Here is a 24,155-nt window from a genome sequence, read left to right on the forward strand (position 1 = left end):
CATGGCATGAACAGACTTGAATAAACTTGACTTGGCTCGAACAGACTTGACTCACAGACAGCAGGTTACAACATCAATACACGACAAGAGACAATGGAACCAAATAGGCTACTTATAGCAAACAATGAGGGTCACATGACAAGAACAAACCAATGAGGGACAGAACTGATAATCACATGACAAGACAATAACCAATGAGAACATGACACACAGACTAAGGGAGCACATGGCAAGAACAGGAAACAAGGCAAAATATCAAAATAAAAGACATGAAAACCTAAACCAGAAACTGAACCCCAAAACTGCTCGCTTTCTTAAAAAAACTAACACTAGCTTCTCTATTCTTTTTGTATTCTATCTATTTGTTTTCTTTTCATGTATTATACAATTAACAAAAAGCAAAAAAAGGCCTCAACACTAGCTTGCTCTATTCTTTTTCTATTCTATCTGTTTTCTTTTAATTTATTATGTAATTTAAAAAAAAAAAATGTACTATGTGTATTGCGTTAGGCCAACATAGCACTTGCATAAGTCGCTTTGGATAAAAGTGTCTGCTAAATGACAAAATGTGTATATAAATACATTTAGACCACTTAACTTGGGATCGGGATGTGAAGAGACTTTCAACCAGCATAACAAAAAATGTTTTTGAATCAAATCACCTACCCTGCATTTAATATTTGTATAGGATCATAAGGGTAACAGGGTATATAAAATTAATTAATGTATTTATCAGAAAATTATAAATACTTTTCAGAAAATTATAAATACAACCGATTTATCACAAAATGAGACATTGTCTGCTGATTGTAATTTATTCTAATGGTTGGATTCAGTAGGACACAGATATTTGATGTTTAAAACTAGGTTGCTATAGGTTAATTATAGGATAACAGGAATAATTTATCCGTTTAATTGTTGCACCACAGTATACCAAATTTATGAACAGTACCATCTCACCAAAATAAACAACATAACGTTGAAGACTATTCTGCAGACTCAGAGTTTATTCAGTTTACTAAGGCATTTTGTCTTCTGACCTCCATTCAAACAGAGCTGCCTCTAATTTCTACCTGTTGGCGTTGAACTAACCTTGAAGGTTCCCCTGAAGGAGGGGCTTTGATGTAATCTGAGGAGAGGCGGAACCTGACGCATGATGTCACTGGCGCGTCATGATCAGCTGCTATAATCAGCCTACGCGTGTGGTGATTCCCAGCGTACGCGGGTTTATCTCTAAACGTCTCACATCCACTGTCCCTCTGAGCGTATTTACATCTTAGCACATCACATTAAGGCGTTAGGACAGAAACAGCACTAGTCCAGTCGGAATCATGTCTGTAGCGGGACTGAAGAAACAATTCCACAAAGCCACTCAGGTAAGGTGCAATGGCATTGAAATTCACCGTTCTGTTGACCATTACACGAGTGAAAATGGGTTTGCTGCAGTGCTACAGCAGACCGAGCAGCTTGTGTCCTGAATCGTAATGCGGATCTTCACGCTGAACGGTGTGTGCTGCTTTGAACGCAACGTAATAAGCTGTATAAACATGTACATGCACTAACATTGCTACCAACAGGCTAGTCAAAGTGATCTGTTCATGTCATCCACAATCATTTTATTCAGATGGTAGAATGAATGTATGGTCAGTGTTTTATTTATTTATTTATTTATTTATTTAGCCGTGAGGTTTTCATTATTAGCGCCGATCAAATTAAAACGCGTGAACATGAATATTTAAGATGCGTTGATGAAAGTTGTTACATAATAGCTCATACCCTTAAATTGACCTCGATGCCCTCTAAAGCAGTCGTGATGCTGTGACACTTCAATTCCATGATGCTCTCTAAGCCACTACATAGGCTTTAGTCTTCAATATTGTAATGCATTTTAATTTTTCATTTCTATTTCTATTTCTATTTTATTTAATTTTTTAAAATAACCTAGTATAGTATAATATATTTTTTACATGCATACGAACCATATGTTTTCTGTCTTCAAGAACTGTGTGTTTTGTGAATGATTTTATATATTTTATTGTTATATATAAAAATTGTATTTATTTTTTTAAGACATGACCGCATTAAACCAGATTTAATAGCTGGTTAAGTATGTTCTAGTGCCATCAGACTAGCTTCACTCCCAGGTCTGTTATGTCCATCTAGTGTCCTTGCCTGAAGCTTCACCTTGCATTGATACAGGAATGAACATTGAATGCTGATGGTTTGTGCAGAAAATATTTTGGAGGAATATTCTGTCATTTTAAGGACAGTTTTGAAACGGCAGCATCTGTTGGAAACACTGCTCTCACATTCTAAAGGCACGACCACAGCATCCCATAACTCAAACCTGTTCCTGTTTGATTCCAAAAGAAAATCCAGGAACAAGTTTGAATCAAGGAAGTGGTTGAAAACGCTTGCCTTAACTATTTGTTTTGAAGGGAATATGAAATTGTGAAGTTGTGAAGCTGGGCTTGTGTCTCACTGCCTGACATTAAACAACATAATCTGTCTCATTCTGACCAATCGTCAGGCTCTGACATCATCAGTGCACGCTGCGCAGTGGAGAGGGTGGCATGACTCAGAGCTGCTCTGTAGAACAGATGGTTCCTCAAACGCACTGCTTCATCTCACAGCTTGCTGTGTACTTTATACACAACCTTCATGTAATCGTGCAGTCGTGACAAAATATAGTGCCTGCTCTGTGATATATATATATATATATTTTTTTCTCCCTTATTTACCTTCCTTCAGTTGTAGAGGCAGGTTTATCCTGTTTCACCTGTGTTATTTGGAAATTTGCTTGTATAGTAAATACTTGAATATTTTTTTTTCCACAAGTATGTGGAATTACTAAAGACTGTTCAAAATATAAATAAACATTGCTTAGGCCTTAAGATACAATAAGCAGTTCATGTAATATACTCATCATTTATTAGTAAATGCTCATCTCAAAATCATGCAGAAATAGTCATTCATAACAGATCAAGCTTTTTAACACCTTGTTTTAGCACATTACTCGTGGTGGTAGTTACATAAAAGAGAAGTGAGATTTCATGGAAATTGTCTGCTCAACATGTCCTTGTATACAGAGATTTTGGTTTGTTGTTTAAAAATAGACATGCATTCTATGAGCTTGTAATTCAAGTTAACTGAGGGTTGTTATGAGCTACAAATAAAGTTCAATAGCCATTTTTCTACTACATTTTTCATTTTATCACATGTGGTGTAAAGGATGTGAAGCAAAAATTAGAGATTATCTTCCTCCCATTTATTGTTTGGTATTTGGGGATATTTAAAAAGTGGAATTTGCAAGCTGACATCGTCATGAATGAGTTATTCTCTGTTATTTTAGTCGTATACAGTACTGTACATAGAAGTGTAGGCTAACCTCCTTTAGCTTCTCTATCCCTTGCTTTTTTTTTGTAAGGCACTGCTTATGCACCACAGCGTCTGCCCTAAACACAGATGATGTTTTATTCTGCTCTCTCTATTACAAATTCTAGACATTGCTTATTGCAGTGCACTTTCCTATTTACATTTTTGTCAGCTATACTGCATAGTGCATACTTGGCAAGCCAGTGGTTTTGAAATCATCTTCGACCATGCATTTGGGTTGAATTTATCGTTATTAAAGAGTGCAAACTGGGATCTTTTAAATATGTTAGATATTTAAATGTTACATTTTATATATAAATATTCTCTCTTTTTCTCTCTCTTATGAGTATTAAGTATGGTTTATTCTTTTGATGTATGGTTTTGTAGTGGAATACATCCTGTCTTTGGACATCACTGCTAAAATACATATACCAGTTTCCCTGATTTGAAAACTATTATAAAGCAGGTGAGCTATCATGTGTCTACCTACACAGGATTTCTTGGCATCCCTGGGCAGCCCCTGATATAAAGGCCGTCTGAAATTTTAGGAAGCAGATTATACTGCCTCCTAAAATAGTACTTTGAGGATAGAATGCCTTTCTAGTGTTAAACAGGTGATCTTGTATCTAGGATTAAATCAGTACAGTCACTGACAAAGAGCATTGTTGGACAGACAAAATTAAAGAATGCAGTGCAAGCAAGCTGTCTAGTGTCTATAGTGAAGGTAATTGGTTGTCAGACCCTCTCTAGCCTCAGGAGAAGATGGTGGGCAGCAGTGTTTTATAACTAAAGTGTATATTTAACTAAGAAGTAAATAAATAAATTAAATACATGTTCATGTTAAAAATTTAAGTTTGAGAGAAATTTTATTTTTCTTGAGTATGTCTAGCATCATTTAACTGTTACACACTTCTATTTCAGATTATTTTAGACTCTTCGGACCAAACAATCAGTGAGAGTCTTGGAGCAGAACAAAACTGTCTCATGTTTTAAAGATTTTAAAACATGAAAACAACAAAGCAATGAAATTGTTTCAAAGACACCCATATAGTGCATGTTCACATAGAAAAAGAGCTGAAAAACAGATTTAAAAAATGGCTGTGAATGGCTGCTTATTCAGATGATGCAGCAGTGGCTGCAGTTACTACTGAAAATGTAGCCTTTTGTTTCAGTTGTTTACTTTATCCAGCAGTGTTTGTTCTCTGTGTTCCTAAGTTTATTGATGCTGTTTGTTGTACTGACTAAGAAAGTGCTTTGGGTGATACAGTGAGAGTGCGGTCCGAATGAATGTGAATCGATACAGACCATTTTTCAAAACCTGTTCGGCTAATTCACTGAAAAGAAGGGACAAAAAAAAAAAAAGATTAATTCACAAAAGATTAGCATCACTATTTCAGTCAACACAAAAGCATACTGTGTAATAAAATGTTTCTCAGGTCAGTCAAGATCACATATGGACAGATCATACAGCCATACTGCTGCAGGCACCACTGCAACTTGGAATGCTTGGAAATACCAGCAATATATTCTTATACTACATTAGGCTACACTGCCATAGTTTGTGATTCTTTGTAAGTTTTCATTTCTAATAGGGTAATGTGCAGGTTTTGTGTCATACCACTATGCTCAAAAACCATGAACAAAACCATGCAAGCTAAAAAAAAAATTAAAAAAAGTATGAAACCTCATTAGATTAACTTGAAATGAGGACAACAAAAACTAGTTCGTGCTGACCACCATGTACTTTTTGACTGCCAAGAGCATGAAACCATCAAAATTCCAAAGACATGTAGAAACCATAACAAAAAGTATGTCATGTGAATAATTCTGCATATTGTTGGGCCTGTTACTGTGTTTGATGTTAGGTGTGTTTGTTTACTTTTGTATGATCAGGATTTTTGGAACTGTGTTGCATTGCTGTTGATGTCCAATGTAAAATCTAAAACAAAACAACTTGTTTTTTTTTTTTTTTTTTTTTAGACTGAATCATTGTATTTTAGAGTAAAGAGAGAAGAACATGTTCCAGACACTCACTATTAAAAAATTAGCTTAGAATTGATAGATGTTTGTGAACTGTCAGTAACAATGCATTTTAATAGCACTATGTGTACCTGTTTAGACCATTTTCTAATTATCTGTAACATTCTGGACACATTAAAGCCATATCACTTCAAGCACATTAATATGCTTATAGTATTTTTTTGGCAATAACTGAACTGTGTTATGTGGCAAATATCTAAATTAGATTCTAATCCTATAATGAATGCTCAATTGTTTGAATTTTGTCTGGTAGGAGAAGATTAAGGCCTTGTGGGCTAAAATGCGGTAAATGGATGGAACATATGAAATGCACTAATTTGTGATCTTGGACCACAAAACCAGTCATAAGGGTAAATTTTTCAAAACTGAGATTTATACAATAAAATAAAAATATATTTTTTGAAGGTACAAAGTCAATCACAAAAAAGAAAAATACAGAACACTAAAATCAGGCAACAAGGCATTCAAATTGATCAGTTATATATTCATAATGAAGTGCCATCTAAGCACATTGCAACATCTAGACTAGTCCACGTTCAGCTAAGTAACACATTCAAAAATCAAATAAAACAAACCAATAAAACATTTAATTCATGGGAATAATCACAGAAACTAGCCTCATTATGAAACCTCTTTTTAAATGGATGTCAACTTATCTATATTCTCTTATGGCTGCAATACACTACATGATTTCCACAGATTTACAGTCTGGAGAAGTTGATGCCAAAGATCAGAGCCAGTCTGCAGATTTGAGTCGACAGAATCCATAGAAAATCAATTAACTTAAAGTGACATCAGTTAATATTTAAAGTCTGTTGATGAAGTATTTATATAGACATTGAATGTGAAGTGCTTAAAGAGAGCACACTGAGCTTAATGGGAGCAGCAACAATTTTTAATAAATTTCATGTAATATTTATTAAAATGACAGGATTTTTACAGTAAAAATTACAGTACTGTAAAATGACAGACCAGCAATAAACTGTCAATTTATAATGTTATGGATGTAAAAGTACAAGCCAGTAATGCCTGTGAAGTAATATATTAGCGTAGCACACAATCTTATGTGTTCTGTTGCATCTGCGCTATGTTGCTAAAACTATCTTTTGGATCTAATGTAATTATATCCCACATCCAAGTTCCAGGTTTATAATATGCAGAAGTCAGAACATGAATCTCTTAATTTTACTATAAGTAGTGAAACATACTCAAAATAAAGGCTTAAACATCTAAAAAAACTGCACATTTAAGGGGCTCCTCTTTTGGTGAAAGTTTTTAGACCACTTTCAAAATGGCCGCCAGACAGTGTGAACACACAGAGATCCATATCTCAGTGTGCAAGGGTCTGATTGACTTGAAATTTTAGGAGGTATATAGTAACAAACATATCAATTGGTTGAGACATCAAGTAGGATAATAAATTATTTTTTCTTTTTATAATCTGATCTCAAAAATGGAAGTGTGCTTAATGGCTATGTGCGCTTAATAGGTACGTTTACCCTAAGTTTTGATATATTTACAGAAGGAAATTTACAAAATATATTCATGGAACATGATCTTTACTTAATGTCCTAATGATTTTTGGTATAAAAGAAAAATAAATAATTTTGACCCATACAATGTATTTTTGGCTATTGCTACAAATATACCCCAGCGATTTAAGACTGGTTTTGTGGTCCAGGGTCACATTTGTCTTCCAAATGAAAACATCACTAAATCTCATCTGCCTCTGGCCCTCCGGTTTTCTCTTTGAGGTCTTTGGAGATTTCAGATTTCTATCATTTACTCACCCTCAAGTTTTTCAAAACTGTGTGAGTTTCATTCTTCCGTTGAACACTAATGTTGGTAACTAAAAAGTTGAACTGTTTAACGGATGAAAGAAACTGGTGAGAATGATGACAGAATCTTCATTTTTGGATAAACTATTCATTTAAACTCCCCTTTTCTATTAGGAACAAACTAAATACTGAATCTTTTTAACATGAACCTATACTACTTGTTACTCTCTAGGCACATTAACATGCAGAATCTTGTAGCGATTGCATTTACTTATTCACAGTATTGAACTGTCAACAGCCATTCAAGAGCATTTAATTATGGAAATGCATGTTTTAAAGGCGTTAGAGATAGTGGAATTGCTTTGCTCATAGTTCAATCCCTGTACAACTTGTACACAAAGTTGGATGAGATATAATTTTGGCTGATTCCATGTAAAAAATCTCTTTGACATATAGCATTTTCTATGCAAAGTTATAACCATGACTTTCTACCAACACATGCTTGTATTTTCCTTTCATGGTTCTCTGTTCTATTCTATTCTATTCTATTCTATTCTATTCTACCAATCATGACTTGGTTGTAGTCTGATGATACTGCATGCCAGGGCAGGGGCTCATCCTGCTGTTATGTAAGAGCTGTGCGAGGCTTAAAAATTACATCACCATCACAGTACTGTTTTCCCACAGCATCAAAATAACACTGGATTGACACGGGCACATGTCCTTGGTATTTTATGAATATTAAGGTTGATGCCATACTGTGCTCTTCTTGCTACTCTTTGAATGTATATGAATCTCACGATATGATGCACATCAAAAATGTGCTGTATCACTGCTGTGTCATCCTGGATTCAGTGCTCCTCTGTCTCCCTCAGTATTAAGTCATCTATGCATTCCAGCAAGGACTCCCATGTCCTCAGACACTTGTTTACAGGCTGTCCCCTTCTTTTCTTTTCTTTTCTACAATGTTCTGAAATTTTCTTTCATATGTGAATTTAAATTCTCGTTTAACTTTTTTTCATCTCAGTGTGATATATTTCATGACATTTTTCTTTTGCTTTTTTTAAGATACAAAAAATATTTTATTTTAATTATTTGATTGATATCATTATTATTATTATTATTATTATTATTATTAATAATAATAATAATAATACATTTAGAGATCATAAAATCCATTTCCCTTGACGAGTTCACGTCACATGTCTCCTCTAGCCATCTTTATGCATGAGCTTTCTCAGCTGCCCTTAATTACACACACACATAATAATAGGAGAGAGATGCTGCGTTCCTGGAACTGTCTGTTGAGCCCAAGGGATGTGTGCATCCATTTCTGCCATGCAGACAATCACAAATCAAGGGAGGACATCCTCCCATAACCTCTTTCATTTGTCCATCTATCTGTTCTATTTATAAATCGGTAATCTTTGGTGGTTGTAATCCAGGAGGCACGGACTCAGGGGAATATTTTAAGACAGCCTGACTGGAGGGTGGGGGTGGAAATTTCTCTTCTCCATGTGCTGCTGTCACATTGGGTTTCATGTGACTGCCATCCACCTAGTCAGTAGCACAGCACTTCCTTTCAGGTTACAAGGTTGATATGATACCTTTGGCAAGCTGTAATTTAATCCTTTACATGTATATGTATATGTATATGTACATTTCTCTCTCCTTCTCTTCATTCAGTGCCACGTCCTTCTAGACTGTATTTACTGCAAGAATTGGATTAAAGAACTTGTCTGTGAGATCAATCTCAGGTTAATCTGTGGTACTGTAGCCACACAACAGATAAAACTGGGCATGGGAATTATTTTGAATAAAGTATACAGACATATTCTGTACCTGAGTATATTCTAAATTGCAATATATTAAATTTAGGACAGTTTGAATTGTATGAGGTCAACACATAAAATATTAATTAAGGCCTGTTTTATATTTACACTTTTTACTGTAATGGGTTATAAAATGGTTATTAGGAGTGTACCATTGATAACTTGGTCGTTCTGAAATCTATAATTTAAATAAGAAGGAACCACATTTCTAAGAATTTTCCTAACAAATAACAAAGGGGTGCGTTTCCTAAAAGCAGCGTTAGCCAACTATGGTCCAAAGTTCTTAATGTAGTTCAATGATTTGCTGTTTCCTGAAACCATAGTTCCAACAAGCATTTGTAAACGCCATCACAAATTTGTGTGGTTGGATACAGCTCTTGACCTATGATTAGAAGCATAGTGCCTTATTATGACATGTGGCTTTGCATAGATAAAGCCCTTGACCACAATAAGCAAGCTAACATGCAGTACATTCTTTTTTTCATTCCATTTAAATAGCTTTATTACTATTTGTATGCGTAATTCATGGGGTTGTTACAACCCGAATTCCGGAAATGTTGGGACGTTTTTTAAAATTTGAATAAAATGAAAACTAAAAGACGTTCAAATCACATAAGCCAATATTTTATTCACAATAGAACATAGACAACATAACAAATGTTTAAACAGAGAAATTTACACTTATCCACTAAATGAGCTCATTTCAAATTTGATGCCTGCTACAGGTCTCAAAAATGATTGGCACGGGGGCAACAAAGGGCTGAAAAAGCAAGAAATTTTGAAAAGATTCAGCTGGGAGAACATCTAGCACCTAATTAAGTTAATTTACATCAGGTCTGTAACATGATTAGCTATAAAAGGGATGTCTTAGAGAGGCAGAGTATCTCAGAAGTAAAGCTGGGCAGAGGCTCTCTAATTTGTGAAAGAGTGCATAAAAAGATTATGGAATACTTTTAAAGACAACGTTCCTCAACGTCAAATTGCAAAGGCTTTGCGAATCATATAATCTACAGTGCATAACATCATCAAAAGATTCAGAGAAACTGGAGAAATCTCTGTGCGTAAGGGACAAGGCCGAAGACCTTTGTTGGATGCCCGTGGTCTTCGGGCCCTCAGACGACACTGCATCACTCATTGGCATGATTCTGTCATTGACATTACTAAATGGGGCCAGGAATACGTCCAGAAACCACTGTCGGTAAACACCATCTGCAGATGCCAACTAAAGCTCTATTATGCAAAAAGGAAGGCATGGTCCAGAAGCGCCGCCGTGTCCTGTGGGCCAAGGCTCATTTAAAATGGACTCTTTCAAAGTGGAAAAGTGTTCTATGGTCAGACGAGTCCAGGTGCTGAATTGGCCTGCCTGCAGTCCAGATCTTTCACCTATAGAGAATATTTGGCGTATCATTAAACGAAAAATGCATCAAAGATGACCACGAACTCTTTAGCAGCTGGAAACCTATATCAGGCAAGAATGGGACCTAATTCCAACACCAAAACTCCAGAAACTCATAACCTTGATGCCCAGACGTCTTCAAACTGTTTTGAAAAGAAGAGGAGATGCTACACCATGGTAAACATGCCCCCATCCCAACTATTTTGAGACCTGTAGAAGGCATCAAATTTGTAATGAGCTCATTTTGTGCATAAAATTGTAAAATTTCTCTGTTTAAACATTTATGTTCTATTGTAAATAACGTTATGTTCTATTGTAAATAAAATATTGGCTCATGTGATTTTAAATTCTTTTAGTTTTCATTTTATTCAAATTTAAAAAACGTCCCAACGTTTCTGGAATTCGGGTTGTATATTAAATAATTCCATGAATTACATATACATTTCAGACATCTTCACAAGCTGATAAGCTAATTAATTGAACCATTCAATTTGAGCTCATAGTGTTTCTATTATGACATATATTTGCCCATATTTTAAAGATACGTAAACAGCAGTTATTCAATTATTCATCTAAATTGTCAACACACAATTTGTTTTTTGTTTTTTTAAATTATGTGGGAGTAATCTCAGAATAAAAGCCTTTCTTTTCAGAGTGACTGTCAGTGTATCTCAAGGTTTATGATCATATGTCCTCTTTTCAGTGTTCCTGGCTTCTTGAATGATGTGTGTGTGTGTGTGTGTGTGTGTGTGTGTGTTTCTCTCCTCCTTGGGTATATAAACCTTTACATGTTCATCATTGTTTGCTGAATGATGATTGTGATTTAAATCTGACATTATGCTAGCGCAGGATACTTCTTTGAAATGTGGCATGAATCTAATTACAAATAATATGAAAATTAAATTTGGTACCCAAAGGAAATTGCTTCAGTAGACTCTTTGTAGACTTTATTTATAATCTTTTAACCTAATGAATTGTAATTCCAATTAAGGTCCATATTCTGATTAATATTTTATTTTGAAATGGATGTTTAGTTGCCATGTAAAGTGTACAGCTACTGCAGTATTTCTGTGTGTGTGTGTATAAAAAATATATACACACACACACTCACACACACACAAGGTAATTTATCAAATAAACCTGCTTAATGTTCATTTTCATTCCCTGAACAGTACCAGACTAGGATTAATGATGAATTAAGAAATGTAGGCCAGTAATCATTTTAAATAAGAGACTGGTATGGTGCTGTCATCCATCTGTATCTTGATTTATGTTCATTTCTTTTTAATGAAATGTCTTGGGTCAACAGAGATTAAACGCTCTCGCTATGCTTTCCATTGAAAATGCATTCATTCATTCATTCATTTATGAACTGCCAGATCTCGACAGGTAATTCATTGAGAATTTCACCCAAATGAAAGATCATCTTTTATATTAAAGTGAAGTTCATTGCTGAATCAATCTGATTTAATTTATTTGTAATTCATAATGTTAATTGACTAAAGTGAACTGTTCATTTCTTTCAATTGTAGGAAATTGCTTTTTACTAGTGACTTTTAGAAGGTGTTTTTACTAGTACAATAATTACATAATATTTAATGTACTTCACTTAAATTTACGTAATTAAGTCTGTTATACTATTGTTGATGTAATTTTTATGTGAGCTATTACACTCTATGCCAGTTAATGTAATTGTTAATCTGCTATATGTCCACATTTACTTTTAATTTTATTTTTATTACATGTCAAGTTAAAAGTAGCTCACAGTCAATGAAAGCATTCAGCAAACTAAAACAAACCAGACTTGATGAAAGCAGTCAGAATCTCCACTGGCCTCACATTCACCAGTCATAATTTCACTCACACTTCGTGTTGCTCTACAATTTACCTGGCCCTTTGATTTTAGATGCCTTTTTAAGCATGTTTGGCTCTTATTTCTCTCATTCTGTAGAGTTTACTTTATCAGAATCCCGTCATTCTTATGATTCTTTGTAATACTATACATTAAGTATTTTTATTGCAATAAGACGTGCAGTATCACATTGGTATTGAAGATATTCCTTATTGGAGCCTCAATACTAAATTGGCTAATTTTGAGTTGTTATTCTCACCATAATACTTGGCAGCCAAGTACTTCCAGTCCCTTGGGATGTCTTTAGTATCTTTGTCCTCAAATCTTCTTAACACAGTGACAGCTCAGTCTTGAGCAAGAAGGTGTTCTGATTAAGTTTGTAACTTTGAGTAAAGCCTGTGGCACAGACAAACCTTTGGCAGACACGGAAAGTCTTTAACTTGGTGTATTTGTAGAAGTACAAAGTCTTCATAAAGAAAATGTTTGAATGTTTAATGCTCTGGAATAAAGTACTGCATTGATGATTGTTTTTATTTCCAATAGCAAAGTACAGCAGAGCTTGTCAGAACTATTAAATAACTGATATAATTAAATGATACAGCTAGATAGAATTAAATATTGTTTATTTTTAGCATCAGATTGGATTAGTGGATTACTAATGTGTCGAATTGGCTTTCTACCGAGGTGCTATTTTTAGCATTTGCTACATTAATAATTTCATGTATTTCCCCATACGCAAAATATTGTTTTGCACTGTATTTATGGTAGCTCATATTGCTGACAACCAGTACATGCCACCTTCTAAGTATTATATTGTGCCGTTAGAAGTCTTGTTTCTTTTCTGCCTTAAAGTCTCAGACTCAAGTTTCCATCTCTGTAATAAAATTTGGATTTGACCTAGACCCATAACCAGTTTACTTGAATATTGACTGTTGACTCCAAATTAGAGACTTGTGAACAACACAATTTCTTTAGGTTTACAGGTAGAAATGTTTAGTGGACAGTAACAAAAATTAAAAACTTGAATATAAAAATCAGTCCCTTGTGTCCCTCTTAAAGGTAGTCCAGGAGAATGGTTAGGAACCAGTGGATTAGCTAACTGACATAAGCAGACTCCAAATAATGAAAGATGTTTCTTATGAATAAATTCTACTGGATATTCTACAATGACCTTATATGATTGAAAGATTTTTTTTTTTTCCTCCTTTTATTTATTTTTTTGTTTTAATGCAGCATATTGCATCAGCAGTTTGAGATGTGTTTGGACTAAATCTGTGGTCCAGACAGGATGTTATGTATATGTCCTACAGAGCTGGAGTTTTCAAGCTAAGAGGACCATGGAAAATTTGAAGGAAAAGGAAAAAGATTTTACAATAATTGTTATGGACAAAATTCAGAAATAATTACAAAACCTAAAACTGTCCTGTCTTATTTTGCAGAGAGTTAGTGAGAAGGTCGGAGGGGCAGAGGGAACTAAATTAGATGAAGAATTCATGGAAATGGAAAAGGTAAGTCTCCTGCAGCTAGAGATATGTGATTCTCATTCAAGAAGCATAGCAATGAGCGTTTGGTTGTTTATTAGAAGTTTCTAATTTTGGAAGGTGTAATTAGGTCATCTATTGACATAAAATTCTAGCACCGCCTAATTAGGTGAGAATAAATTGAGTGTGTTTATAAATGTGTATTTTAGAATGTCTCTTATAAAGATTAAAACAGTGGGATGGATAGATGAATGAATGAATGAATGAAGGAATGAGTAACTACTGGGGTCTTTAGGCAACAAAAGGTGTGTGTAGATAGATAGATAGATAGATAGATAGATAGATATATCTATATACATAATATATAATATATATAAATCTAGTTAGTGCAGTTAATGAATTTCCTTTCTAGAGCATTTAATTATGATTAGAAGGTATGCAGATAGGAGGAAAAATAACTTGACTTTGGCCCCTTTCATGAAACTGTATGTGTAATGTCAGACACTGCTTTTGCCATATGTGCAATGTACAATTCTTTCTTACATTCAGGTAATAAGAATGAATGTTATTCTATTCTATTTTTGTATCTTCATCTTTACCGTAACATAGAAAGTTGACGTCACCACAAGGGCGGTGATGGACATTATGACCAAGACAACGGAGTACCTACAGCCCAATCCAGGTGAATGTGAATAATAATTTGTAATAGTATATCCCTAGCTTAAAAAATGAAAACCTCACTAATGTACATCACATTTGTTTTTTGTTTTTTTTGCTTGTTTATTCAGCAACTCGTGCCAAAATGAGTATGATGAGCTCCATGTCTAAAATCCGTGGTGGAGATAAAGGGCCTGGCTACACACAGACTGAAGTCATCCTGGGAGAGTCCATGCAAAAGTTTGGCAGGGAGCTCGGGGAGGAATCCTTCTTTGGTAATGCTAGCTTTGCTATAAACATACACAATGTCGGAGCTTTTCACCTTTTGGGCAGCTCTTCCACATATAGCACAGTATTAATATTAACAATGTAAACTGCCTTATTCCAAAATAATTTTTATCAACAAGCTGTTTTGATGTAATGGTTAGTTTTCAAACTTGATTAAACAACAAACTCAGTCTTTGTTAATGTGTTAACAGAAAAAAATCCATCAACTAGCAGAATTCATTAATCATAAGGAAAATAACGTCTTAATATTTAAATGTTTAAGCCACCTCAACACTACTCAACACAAGGCACAACCAGGTCTGTCAAATGAGGCTCTTTTTCAGACCTGTAGATCGTTTGATACTTAAATTGTTCAGTTTGCTTTCACACAGCAGCTTTTCCAAAATTGTACCAAAATGTTTATGCAAGTCACATGCGAGTAATACTGTCCTCTCACTGGTCATGAATACATGTTGTTCATTATCATCCGTTAAGATGGATTGGTAAGTTATCTCTATATGTGCAACGACAGCTACAGAAAAAGCCAAAATAAGCCCACAATGTATCGGTCATTCCTGCTATAATTGGTCAGTTAGACTGGGAGTCAAGAGAAGAAGAGCAATTAGACTACATTAAGATAAAGAGGTGCTCTTTGGTTTCAACTGTGATGAGTAATGTGCTCGCTCATCCACAGAATCAGACACTGCTGCTTTTTACATAACCTGTTTCCCATTATTAATTATGATACAGCTTAATTTGTTGGTTGGTTGTGTCGGATTGATGTCCCACTACAACTGAACCATTCCAGAGTTTGTTTTCAATCAGGCTGAGGCGATCTCAGACAGATTATTTTGGTGCAGATCTGAGTGCAATTGCTGTGTTCATATATGCTTAAATCAAACCAGGGAAGAAAGTGTGCCAGGTTCCAAAACAAACGCTTCAAACAAGCCAGATGTAAAAATGCCTAAAAGTATCCTCCTAATCACATGGCAGAAGTAGTAGTTGATAGTGTGCTATTCTAAATGCATATTGTTTAAACGCAGACCACAAAAACTGATGAGATTCACTAGCATCAGCACAAACATTTTTATTTTGCATGCTATCAAGTTTGCAAGTGCACCCTTTAAGGCGTTTAATGTGGTTGGCTGGAATGACTGTATGTCAGAGATGTTTAACATCCTGCCAGCAGGCAAAATCTGGTCCATGACAAGGTTATCAATGACCCACAACCACAATCCAGACTGTTTTGACAATGTAGTTGCTGTTTTTGTGGCTGCACCACATGGACAATGCAGCACAATAAATCAGAATACTCATTTATAATAAATGAAGCTGTCTATGATGCAAGAGATCAGTTATAGCACGCATGTAAAGAGCAGCTTAACAAAGCAGCTCAACAAAACTAGATGCTTGCTCTCAATCTCCCATTAAAATAAAGTAATCTGCCTACATTCTTAGAATTTATGATAGCGATTTAGTCTTTTGTGCATGTTACTTGCTTGCATGCAATTAAATGACATTTAATTGGTAATCAGATTAAATTACAAAAGGTTTTGCAATTCAAAAACTTGTTTTTTTTTTAATCATACAAAGCTTGAGGATATGCAAATAATATATTCACTGATTGGTGCATAGTGACACTGTTTGCAACATATGCAGATGTCTAATAATGTGGAAATTAGCATGAAAGAATTGTGATAACAGCAGTCAAATATTAACACACTGGAAGCATTTATAAGTGCAGTTGTATAAAAATAAATGTCATGTCACTGTATGTTCTGGAAAATAAAAAGATGGTTTGTTAAAAACTGACCAGCACTAAGTGTTTTAAGAAATGGCTATGATTGTTGGCCAACTTAAAATCAAGTCATTACCAGAACCAGATCTTTTAGTTTTGTGTTAGTATATGAATAAACTAAAAACTACTTCATTCAGTGCATTGGGTTCTCAATGATTTGCCCTTAAAAGATACAGCTGTATTATAGAGAGAGATATATTGTACTCTTGTGTTTTACAGGTCTGGCTCTGATCGATGTTGGAGACGCCATGCGAGAACTAGGTGAAGTTAAAGATGCTCTAGACATGGAGGTCAAGCAAAACTTTATTGATCCCTTGCAGAATATGCATGATAAAGACTTAAAAGAAATCCAGGTGAGATATTAGAAATTATTGCAATGAACCCCCCCAAAACCAGTGCTTTTGAGATTAGACCAGTCGTCCTGTAAGACAAAATGTTTACCGCTCCAACATTTTGTCTCATGAACTCTTAACAGAAAATTCACACTTGTGTTCCTTTTGCATGCGGTATTTCAGTGTAAAAATCTGTCTTATTCTCTAACCTTTCACAATCCAGTCCAATCATTGTCATAGCATATCATTAATTGTGGCAGTTTAGTGAAGACATTAAAGTGTCAATGGTTATTTCACTTCAACCTTAACAGTTTCAGTGGCAGATTTAAGTGTGGATTGTTTCGTGAACTTGACACAAAGAGGTTGTTGGATGACAGATGGGTTTGTTATAAAATATACTGGAAGCAGCTTGAGAGTAAAAGGGCTAAATCTCATTTCACATACATCAGCAAAAATAGCTCTTCTAATTCTAAGGTCAGAAAGGAGAGACAAATGGACATTACAAAAAATCAGTTATAACTGTATTTGGATTTTAATAACTGTACTAACAATATTTTAAGTCAGTATAAACAATAAGAATGTATTTATGACCTCTTTAAGTACCACTGATTCACTCATGTCAGTCACTGATATTTAGTTCATGATTTTGGATGAACTTCAGTTGAGGCTGCAGTTTTCAGATTTAGATTAGATTTAAATGTTCTTTGAGAGAATATTTAGCAGCATTTGAAATGGCTTTGAAGAAGTCATAGGGTGTTTGATAATACTTTGTCACAGCTGTTGGAGACTGAATGTGTCACTAGAGGTCAGTAACTGAACATTGCATCTTTTTCTATTATGACAGCATCACCTGAAGAAGTTGGAAGGGCGACGGTTGGACTTTGACTATAAGAAGAAAAGGCAGGGAAAAGTCACTGAAGATGAGATGAAACAGGCCTTGGAGAAGTTTGATGACTCAAAGGAGGTTGCAGAACAAAGCATGTTTAACCTTCTGGAGAGTGATGTAAGATCTGTGACCTTCACAATCCATTTCATGCTTCTGTAGAGTTTCATTTTACTTGTATCTATCCCAATGTCCAACGAGTCTTTCCCACTACACCTTTCCTTTTATTCTGAAGCAATAACCCACAATAAATCGCAGGATTCACTAGTTTCCATTGATCAGTTCATCGTACACAATGGCTATGTCTACATGTTTAATAGTCTGATTACTACCAGTAATCAAAGTAAGAATTAAGATGTTTATATTACATGGGCAAACATTTTTAGTCCCGTTTACATGATACTTGCCATTATTTAGATTATTTGCTAAAAGGTGTGATGTTTTTGCTTTAAAATAGGCAGCCTTCAAGCATTCCTGCTTACACGGACCTGTTCGCCAGTTCTAGGGTACACGGTCTCCCTCATTTTGCTGAAGCCACACTTCTAGGGAGCTCAGGAAACTGATTTCATGATTATAGCTTTACACAACATGGAAATCATGTGTTTTATTGATGGTCGGAAACACTAGAATGGACACACTTCAGGCACATTTCCGAACATCAATGTGCATGATGCCAATAAAGTGTGGCTTCTTCTGTTCCAGCATGTTTTCGAAACCATGCATGAGCATATAGTCAGATTAAAACCGCAATACTCAACATATTAACACACATTTACTGTGATTCATGGTTATTCTAAATATGAATGTAGTTATCATCACAGTGTTTACACAAGCTTGCAGTACTTCAGTACTGCCTTTACTGCATTGTAAGGGTGCATGTAAATGTAGCCATTGTTTGTTAGTCTTGACCTTCGTATACAATCAATAAGGCATTATTTACTTTCATGCATAATAGCTGATATTCTAACTGTGTTTCTGCAGATTGAACAAGTGAGTCAGCTTTCTGCTCTGGTCCAAGCTCAGGTGAACTACCACAGACAGGCCACAGAGATCCTTCAGCAGCTGTCCAGCAAGTTAGAGGACAGGTCTGTATTCTGGAATAAATCCTAAATCTAGTCTACATGTTTGAATGGAAGATCTCCCTTCTCACAAAAAACTATGCAATTACAGGCATCCTTTCTTAAAAAGTATGTTTATGAAAATTCGTTTCATGTTATTACTTGTACAGACCGTTTTTGACAATTGCATATGATGTCTGAAACGGATTCCTTAAAATGGTGTTTTGCCTCATAACTCTTCACAAAAACTGCTAGATGATTTGCTCTTATACACGCTCTTAACTATGCATGGATGTGGCAAATGTAAAACACTACAATCAATATGTGTACAAATTCTGTACAGTATATAATGTACATTATGTATGCTTATTCGGTATGTACACTGTAAACAGAAATGATTTCTAAGTGCACAAATTAGCTGTAAGTGTTTGCACACTTGAGCGCTAGTTGTAATTGGTAAATTGGTGTGGCATTTTGAATGGCAGTGTTTTCCAAACGAAACACGAGAGCTCTTAGTTTCAAATGATGTGCGTAATGTAGAGAACATTTGAGGGTTTTTGGGGTTTTTGTTTTTTGGAAAAGGCTTGTTTTACAATTAACTAAAGCAGTTAATGTGTTTGCAGTTTTGCAGACTTGGTCTGAAGATTAGGTACAGTGGCACACTCAGTGCTACTATTAACTCCATACCATACTAAACTCCATACTAACTCCAAACCATACTAAAGTGCAAATAACTGTTAAAAAAAAAAAAAAAGACAACCATAGCAATAATTTTAAATTGTATTTTCTAAATGACTGAACTTTGAAGATCTTTCAATCAATTAGAAAAATGTTATCAAATGAATTACATATGGTATTTGATAAAAAATATGTGTAATTAATTGCACAGGCGATGTACCATCTTTAAATGATGGTAATTCAAAAATGTGTGGCAGACAAAAGCACTGAATATAGTCATTAGAAAAAAAAAGTGGCTGTGTGTTTGTTTTATTTCAGCAACATTTAATTGATGAGCCTACCGTTCATAGCAGTCCATTTTTGAGTTTGTCAATCTGTCTGAGGTAGCCGGGGGGGCCTTCACACAGGATGCATTTTTGTATCCCACCTGCACCTAGGTATTGCTGTGCATCTCGCTGTATTGCATCACATCTCGCATCAAGATTGTCACATTTTTCAGACACTGTGTGAAGTTAAAAATAGTTCAGCTCATCTAGAGACCCCATCCAGTTCCATTCTGTTGCACTCCATCTGTATTTGAACATGAAAACATCCTGTGTGGATGACCCCAACTGTTCTCGATAGGTGTGGTTTGGTAAAGCACGTTAGTTGCCTGTAGTGGCAACTGATGATAGTCTGACTACAAAAATACACAAAAACATGCTTTGCATTTAGGCTTACTCCAAAGGTGGAACATTTCTTAAATAAAAATTTATTATTTTACATGTGTTTGGTTAATTACAATGATTAATTTTTCATTTTTAAATGTTATTTTGTAATAAAAAAATAATTAAATGTTAATTTTGTGATTTAATTCATTTATTTTTAAGAGATTATAAAAAATGATCATGCCTAGTTTTATAATGTAACCTTTTTTTTTTTGGCAGAATAAAAGAGACTTCTAATAGGCCAAGAAGAGAGTATGTCCCCAAACCTCGCACTTCCATAGATTTTAGTGAGAACCACAATGGGAATATTGGGCACAGTGGCCCTTCCAGGTCACCAGGTAAGGCAATAATATAATTAAATCTATGAAATGAAAGATTTCATTTTCTGTCCTGTAAAGAATTTTTTTTTTTCCCCGTTTCAGCTCCAATGGACCAGCCTTGCTGTCGGGCACTTTATGATTTCGACCCTGAAAATGAGGGTGAGCTAGGCTTCAAGGAAGGTGACATCATTACCTTAACCAGCAAGATTGATGACAACTGGTATGAAGGAGTGAACGGTGGGCAATCTGGCTTCTTCCCTGTCAACTATGTAGATATCCTGGTAGCTTTACCCCACTAAGTCTTATGCATGTACCCTAATCATGACCCAACCAATCAAACCACTTCTTCTGCAAGAGGAGAAAATAACCAAAACAAACAGCACAAACAACTCTGCGGTATTTGCGCATAGAAAATAAGCAACGGAAACATTTGAGTGCTCTTTCGTAAATATTATTCCTGACTTGGAATGCCACCACTTTGTTGTATAAATTAAACATTTTTGAGGTTGATCTGACCTCTGCATTGCCTGCTGCTATTCCTTCTGTATGTTCAGACGTTATGTTCATTTTTGCCTGTTTCCACTTGCAACAACAAGCCTTGAATTGGTCTCTTTATCCAAACCCTTTTTTAAAAAAAAAAATCAGCAATAAAATAAGAAAATGTATTTTGGTTTAAAGTTCTTAGCTTAATGTATTTATGAAAAATTATTTGAAGAATAATGGTCATCACGGTGATTTGAAGTATTAAACATTTTAAGGATTTTTTTCTTTGAAATTGCAATACTTTCAAAACAAAATACATATTTCCTGTTCATAGTGTGAAATGTTCCAATGTTTCTTTAATGTCCTAAAATAAATTTTAGTCTTTAAGTGGTGGTAGATTTGACTATTTAAATAGATTAATATTTAGCAACAAAGAAAAAAATGAGACAAGGAAAGTTAAGCAAATCATTTATTTGTTGTGTTACAGTGTGTCATTTATCTGTCATGTAACATTTTATATGGTCCATGAATCCAGTGGGCATTTTCAAGCTTCTATATCACATTCCATATATGATAAACTGGTCACTAAAAGGCAACCCAAAATTCTTTCAAGTAGTGCGTGTGTGCGTGTTTTACTATATGCCTGAGTATGTTATCTGAACCCATGAAACTGTGCATATCAAACATTTTTCTTTTCCTTTTGTAAAGGTGAAGTGTGTAGTTTTTGTGCTAGTAATCACTGTTCAAACAGAACTGTAAAGAAATGACTTCAGAAACTGATTTTCCAAACACAAACAGTCCCGGCCTGAATTTGAAAGTGCAACAGTATTTGAGGATCTGATCAGCACATGGTTGTTGCACCTCGTCATGTAAAATATTTTAACATCACAAAAATTACACACGTCACCTGATGTCTGATTTAAGGCAAGGATTAATTTCTGACTGTAAATGATGTATAATTTGGCCTAATATTTCCACAGACAGAATAAGATTATGTATTCTTAAAAGATTTAGCCCAAGCGTGTTTAGTTGGTGTACTTATCATTGTCAAATCTAAGATCCCCTTTATATTTAAAAAATCAAATGAGCGTATCTTGTATTGGCAGGACATTCCAATATTTTTTCAATTGTTGTTTATCCTCAGTGAGGTCTGTACAGTCATTTTTGTGTTTTATTTCCTATTTGTGTATAGTCATGTAACTATAGTACCACGTGTTACTTTTGGATCAGTGTTAAAGCATTTATCACTAGATATAAAATAGACGCTGGATATTTATTAAAGTGCTGGGGGATTGTTTAGTCAGAAAGCACTGCATATCAGCTCCAGCATGAATTTTCAGTGACTCATCTGAATTGTTAGGCTTGTACTGAGAATGGAAAAAATAGTGCAACTACAATAAAAAAAAAAAAAAACGTTTAATGGTGCTATGTGGAGTGTGTGTGTGTATTTTGTTTGACAAACCAGTAGGTGATGCTGCCACAACACAGACTGAATATTTTTCCTTGTTTATCTCAGAATTTGTCAAAAATCTAAATTATCAAATTCTGAGCAAATTTCACTGATGTGTAATTGCCCATGGGATCATTAAACTTTATTGAATATTACTGTGAGATTTGAATTTTTGAAGTTTTTCTTTCTCTTCCAATTAGAGGTCAGGTCAAAATGACATGTTTCAGGTTATTATTTGACACCAGCTACATCAGATATGTCTATTTTTGATAAAGTACCACACGGAAAGTGGAACATGCTGGAGCAGTCTGTGTTATCAAAATAAACCAATTATTTCTTACTGGTAATTATTTACTGAAGGAAAACTTTGTCCATTTCTACTACTAACAACATTACAGTACGTTGTTTTGGAAATATTATTACTTCATGTCATTTCAGTTGCAATAATATAATAATGATGCTAGACTGAAAGAATACAAATAACAAACTGTGGTGATTTCCATGTTGTTATCTTTGGGGTTTTTCAATTTTGACACCCATTCACCGGGATTTGAAGATATTAATAGCATTGACCAAACGCTTTCAACTGCTTCTCAGCCACCGATACTCTCCACCTCCACCTCCACCCCCACATGGCCCGCCCAGACACTGGCACGCCAGGGATGTGTCACTTCATCCTACAACTGTACTTGCAGTCAGCGAAGCATATCATATCCACCCTGTGCTCTACCCCACCCCTCCATGAACACAAGCCAACCAGCAAGCTTCACTCTCACACGGCCACAATGCAAACATTTACCCTGTTCCCAGACTCACTGCGTGTCGGCAAACACACCAAAGACTAACAGTGTGCCTTGCAGATACTGTGACTGAAAGTACATATTTGTAAATCTACTTGTATTTCATGTCAGAAATTGGTCAGGTATATGTGTATAATAGAATACAATCAATCATTATCACGCAACAAACCCTGACAGGATAATCAGGACCCCAACATGAAACATAAATGTCGGGTATCACCCTTATGAAGGAAAGACAGATTTGTTCAGACAAGTGATCATCTATTCAGTGTTGCCTGTGACAATGGTCATTATTACTCCATGTCTGAATGCTAATGTGCCATTTATATGCATATTTATTTATTAATACATACAATATATCATATACATTGTTAATTTGTTATCCTAAAATATTCATCTTAATATGATGCAGAATCTCTCATTATTTACCTAGCCTGTGGCAGTCTAATCTAATATTAGTAATATTAGTAAATGTTGAAATTAACTGATTAATAAATGCTTTAGAAATCTTTCCCATTGTTCATAATGAAAGTATACTGTATTTTTCATTAATAGTAACAAATAGAACCTTAAGTGCTACCAATATTTTTACACCTCAGATAACACAAAAGATCTCTGAAGTTGTGATTTGCGCCATTGCTATCTGTCATTTGAGCTTAAATCAAAATGAATTTGAATATGGCTTAGTGCACTTATCAAATTTCAAAAGGCTGTACTCACACACACAAAAAAAATGCTTTTTGGTTATATATATATATATATATATATATATATTAGTCTTATTCCTGCAATAAGAATCCTGCATTGTCTTAAATCTCTCCTATAAACATAATCAAAGACATGAAATCAGTCTTGTGACATGCATACGTGTACGTACGTACATACATAAATAACTAAAAATAGGTCAGATTGCATTGCTAATCATTGCCTAAATGTCAGAAATGTTTGATGCAAACAGCATGAGTCAC

General features: G+C 34.8%; 1 protein-coding gene across 2 annotated transcripts; it reads left to right on the forward strand.

Moving 5' to 3' along the window:
* Positions 1-1,184: 1,184 nt before the first annotated feature.
* On the forward strand, positions 1,185-22,542 carry sh3gl2a (SH3 domain containing GRB2 like 2a, endophilin A1). 2 transcript variants are annotated; one of them, XM_058786585.1, is made up of 9 exons: positions 1,185-1,376; positions 13,713-13,781; positions 14,364-14,436; positions 14,543-14,686; positions 16,696-16,829; positions 17,653-17,811; positions 18,673-18,776; positions 20,354-20,472; positions 20,557-22,542. In XM_058786585.1, exons 1-9 carry the CDS (start codon positions 1,332-1,334, stop codon positions 20,751-20,753), a joined length of 1,044 nt encoding a protein of 347 aa, XP_058642568.1. In that variant the 5' UTR covers positions 1,185-1,331; the 3' UTR covers positions 20,754-22,542. The 2 variants fall into 2 exon arrangements, with proteins under 2 accessions (XP_058642568.1, XP_058642577.1); XM_058786594.1 differs by lacking the exon at positions 1,185-1,376 and adding an exon at positions 1,447-1,506.
* The last annotated feature ends 1,613 nt before the right edge of the window (positions 22,543-24,155 follow it).

Source organism: Onychostoma macrolepis, chromosome 01, assembly GCF_012432095.1.
Source record: "Onychostoma macrolepis isolate SWU-2019 chromosome 01, ASM1243209v1, whole genome shotgun sequence".
Taxonomy (NCBI): Eukaryota; Metazoa; Chordata; class Actinopteri; order Cypriniformes; family Cyprinidae; genus Onychostoma; species Onychostoma macrolepis.

Excerpts from the sequence above, each read along its gene's own strand:
- sh3gl2a (XM_058786585.1), top strand. The coding sequence starts at position 1,332 with ATGTCTGTAGCGGGACTGAAGAAACAATTCCACAAAGCCACTCAG. Across the intron at positions 14,437-14,542 it reads GTACCTACAGCCCAATCCAG|CAACTCGTGCCAAAATGAGT; the intron begins GTGAATGTGAAT and ends TTGTTTATTCAG. Across the intron at positions 18,777-20,353 it reads TCCAGCAAGTTAGAGGACAG|AATAAAAGAGACTTCTAATA; the intron begins GTCTGTATTCTG and ends TTTTTTTGGCAG.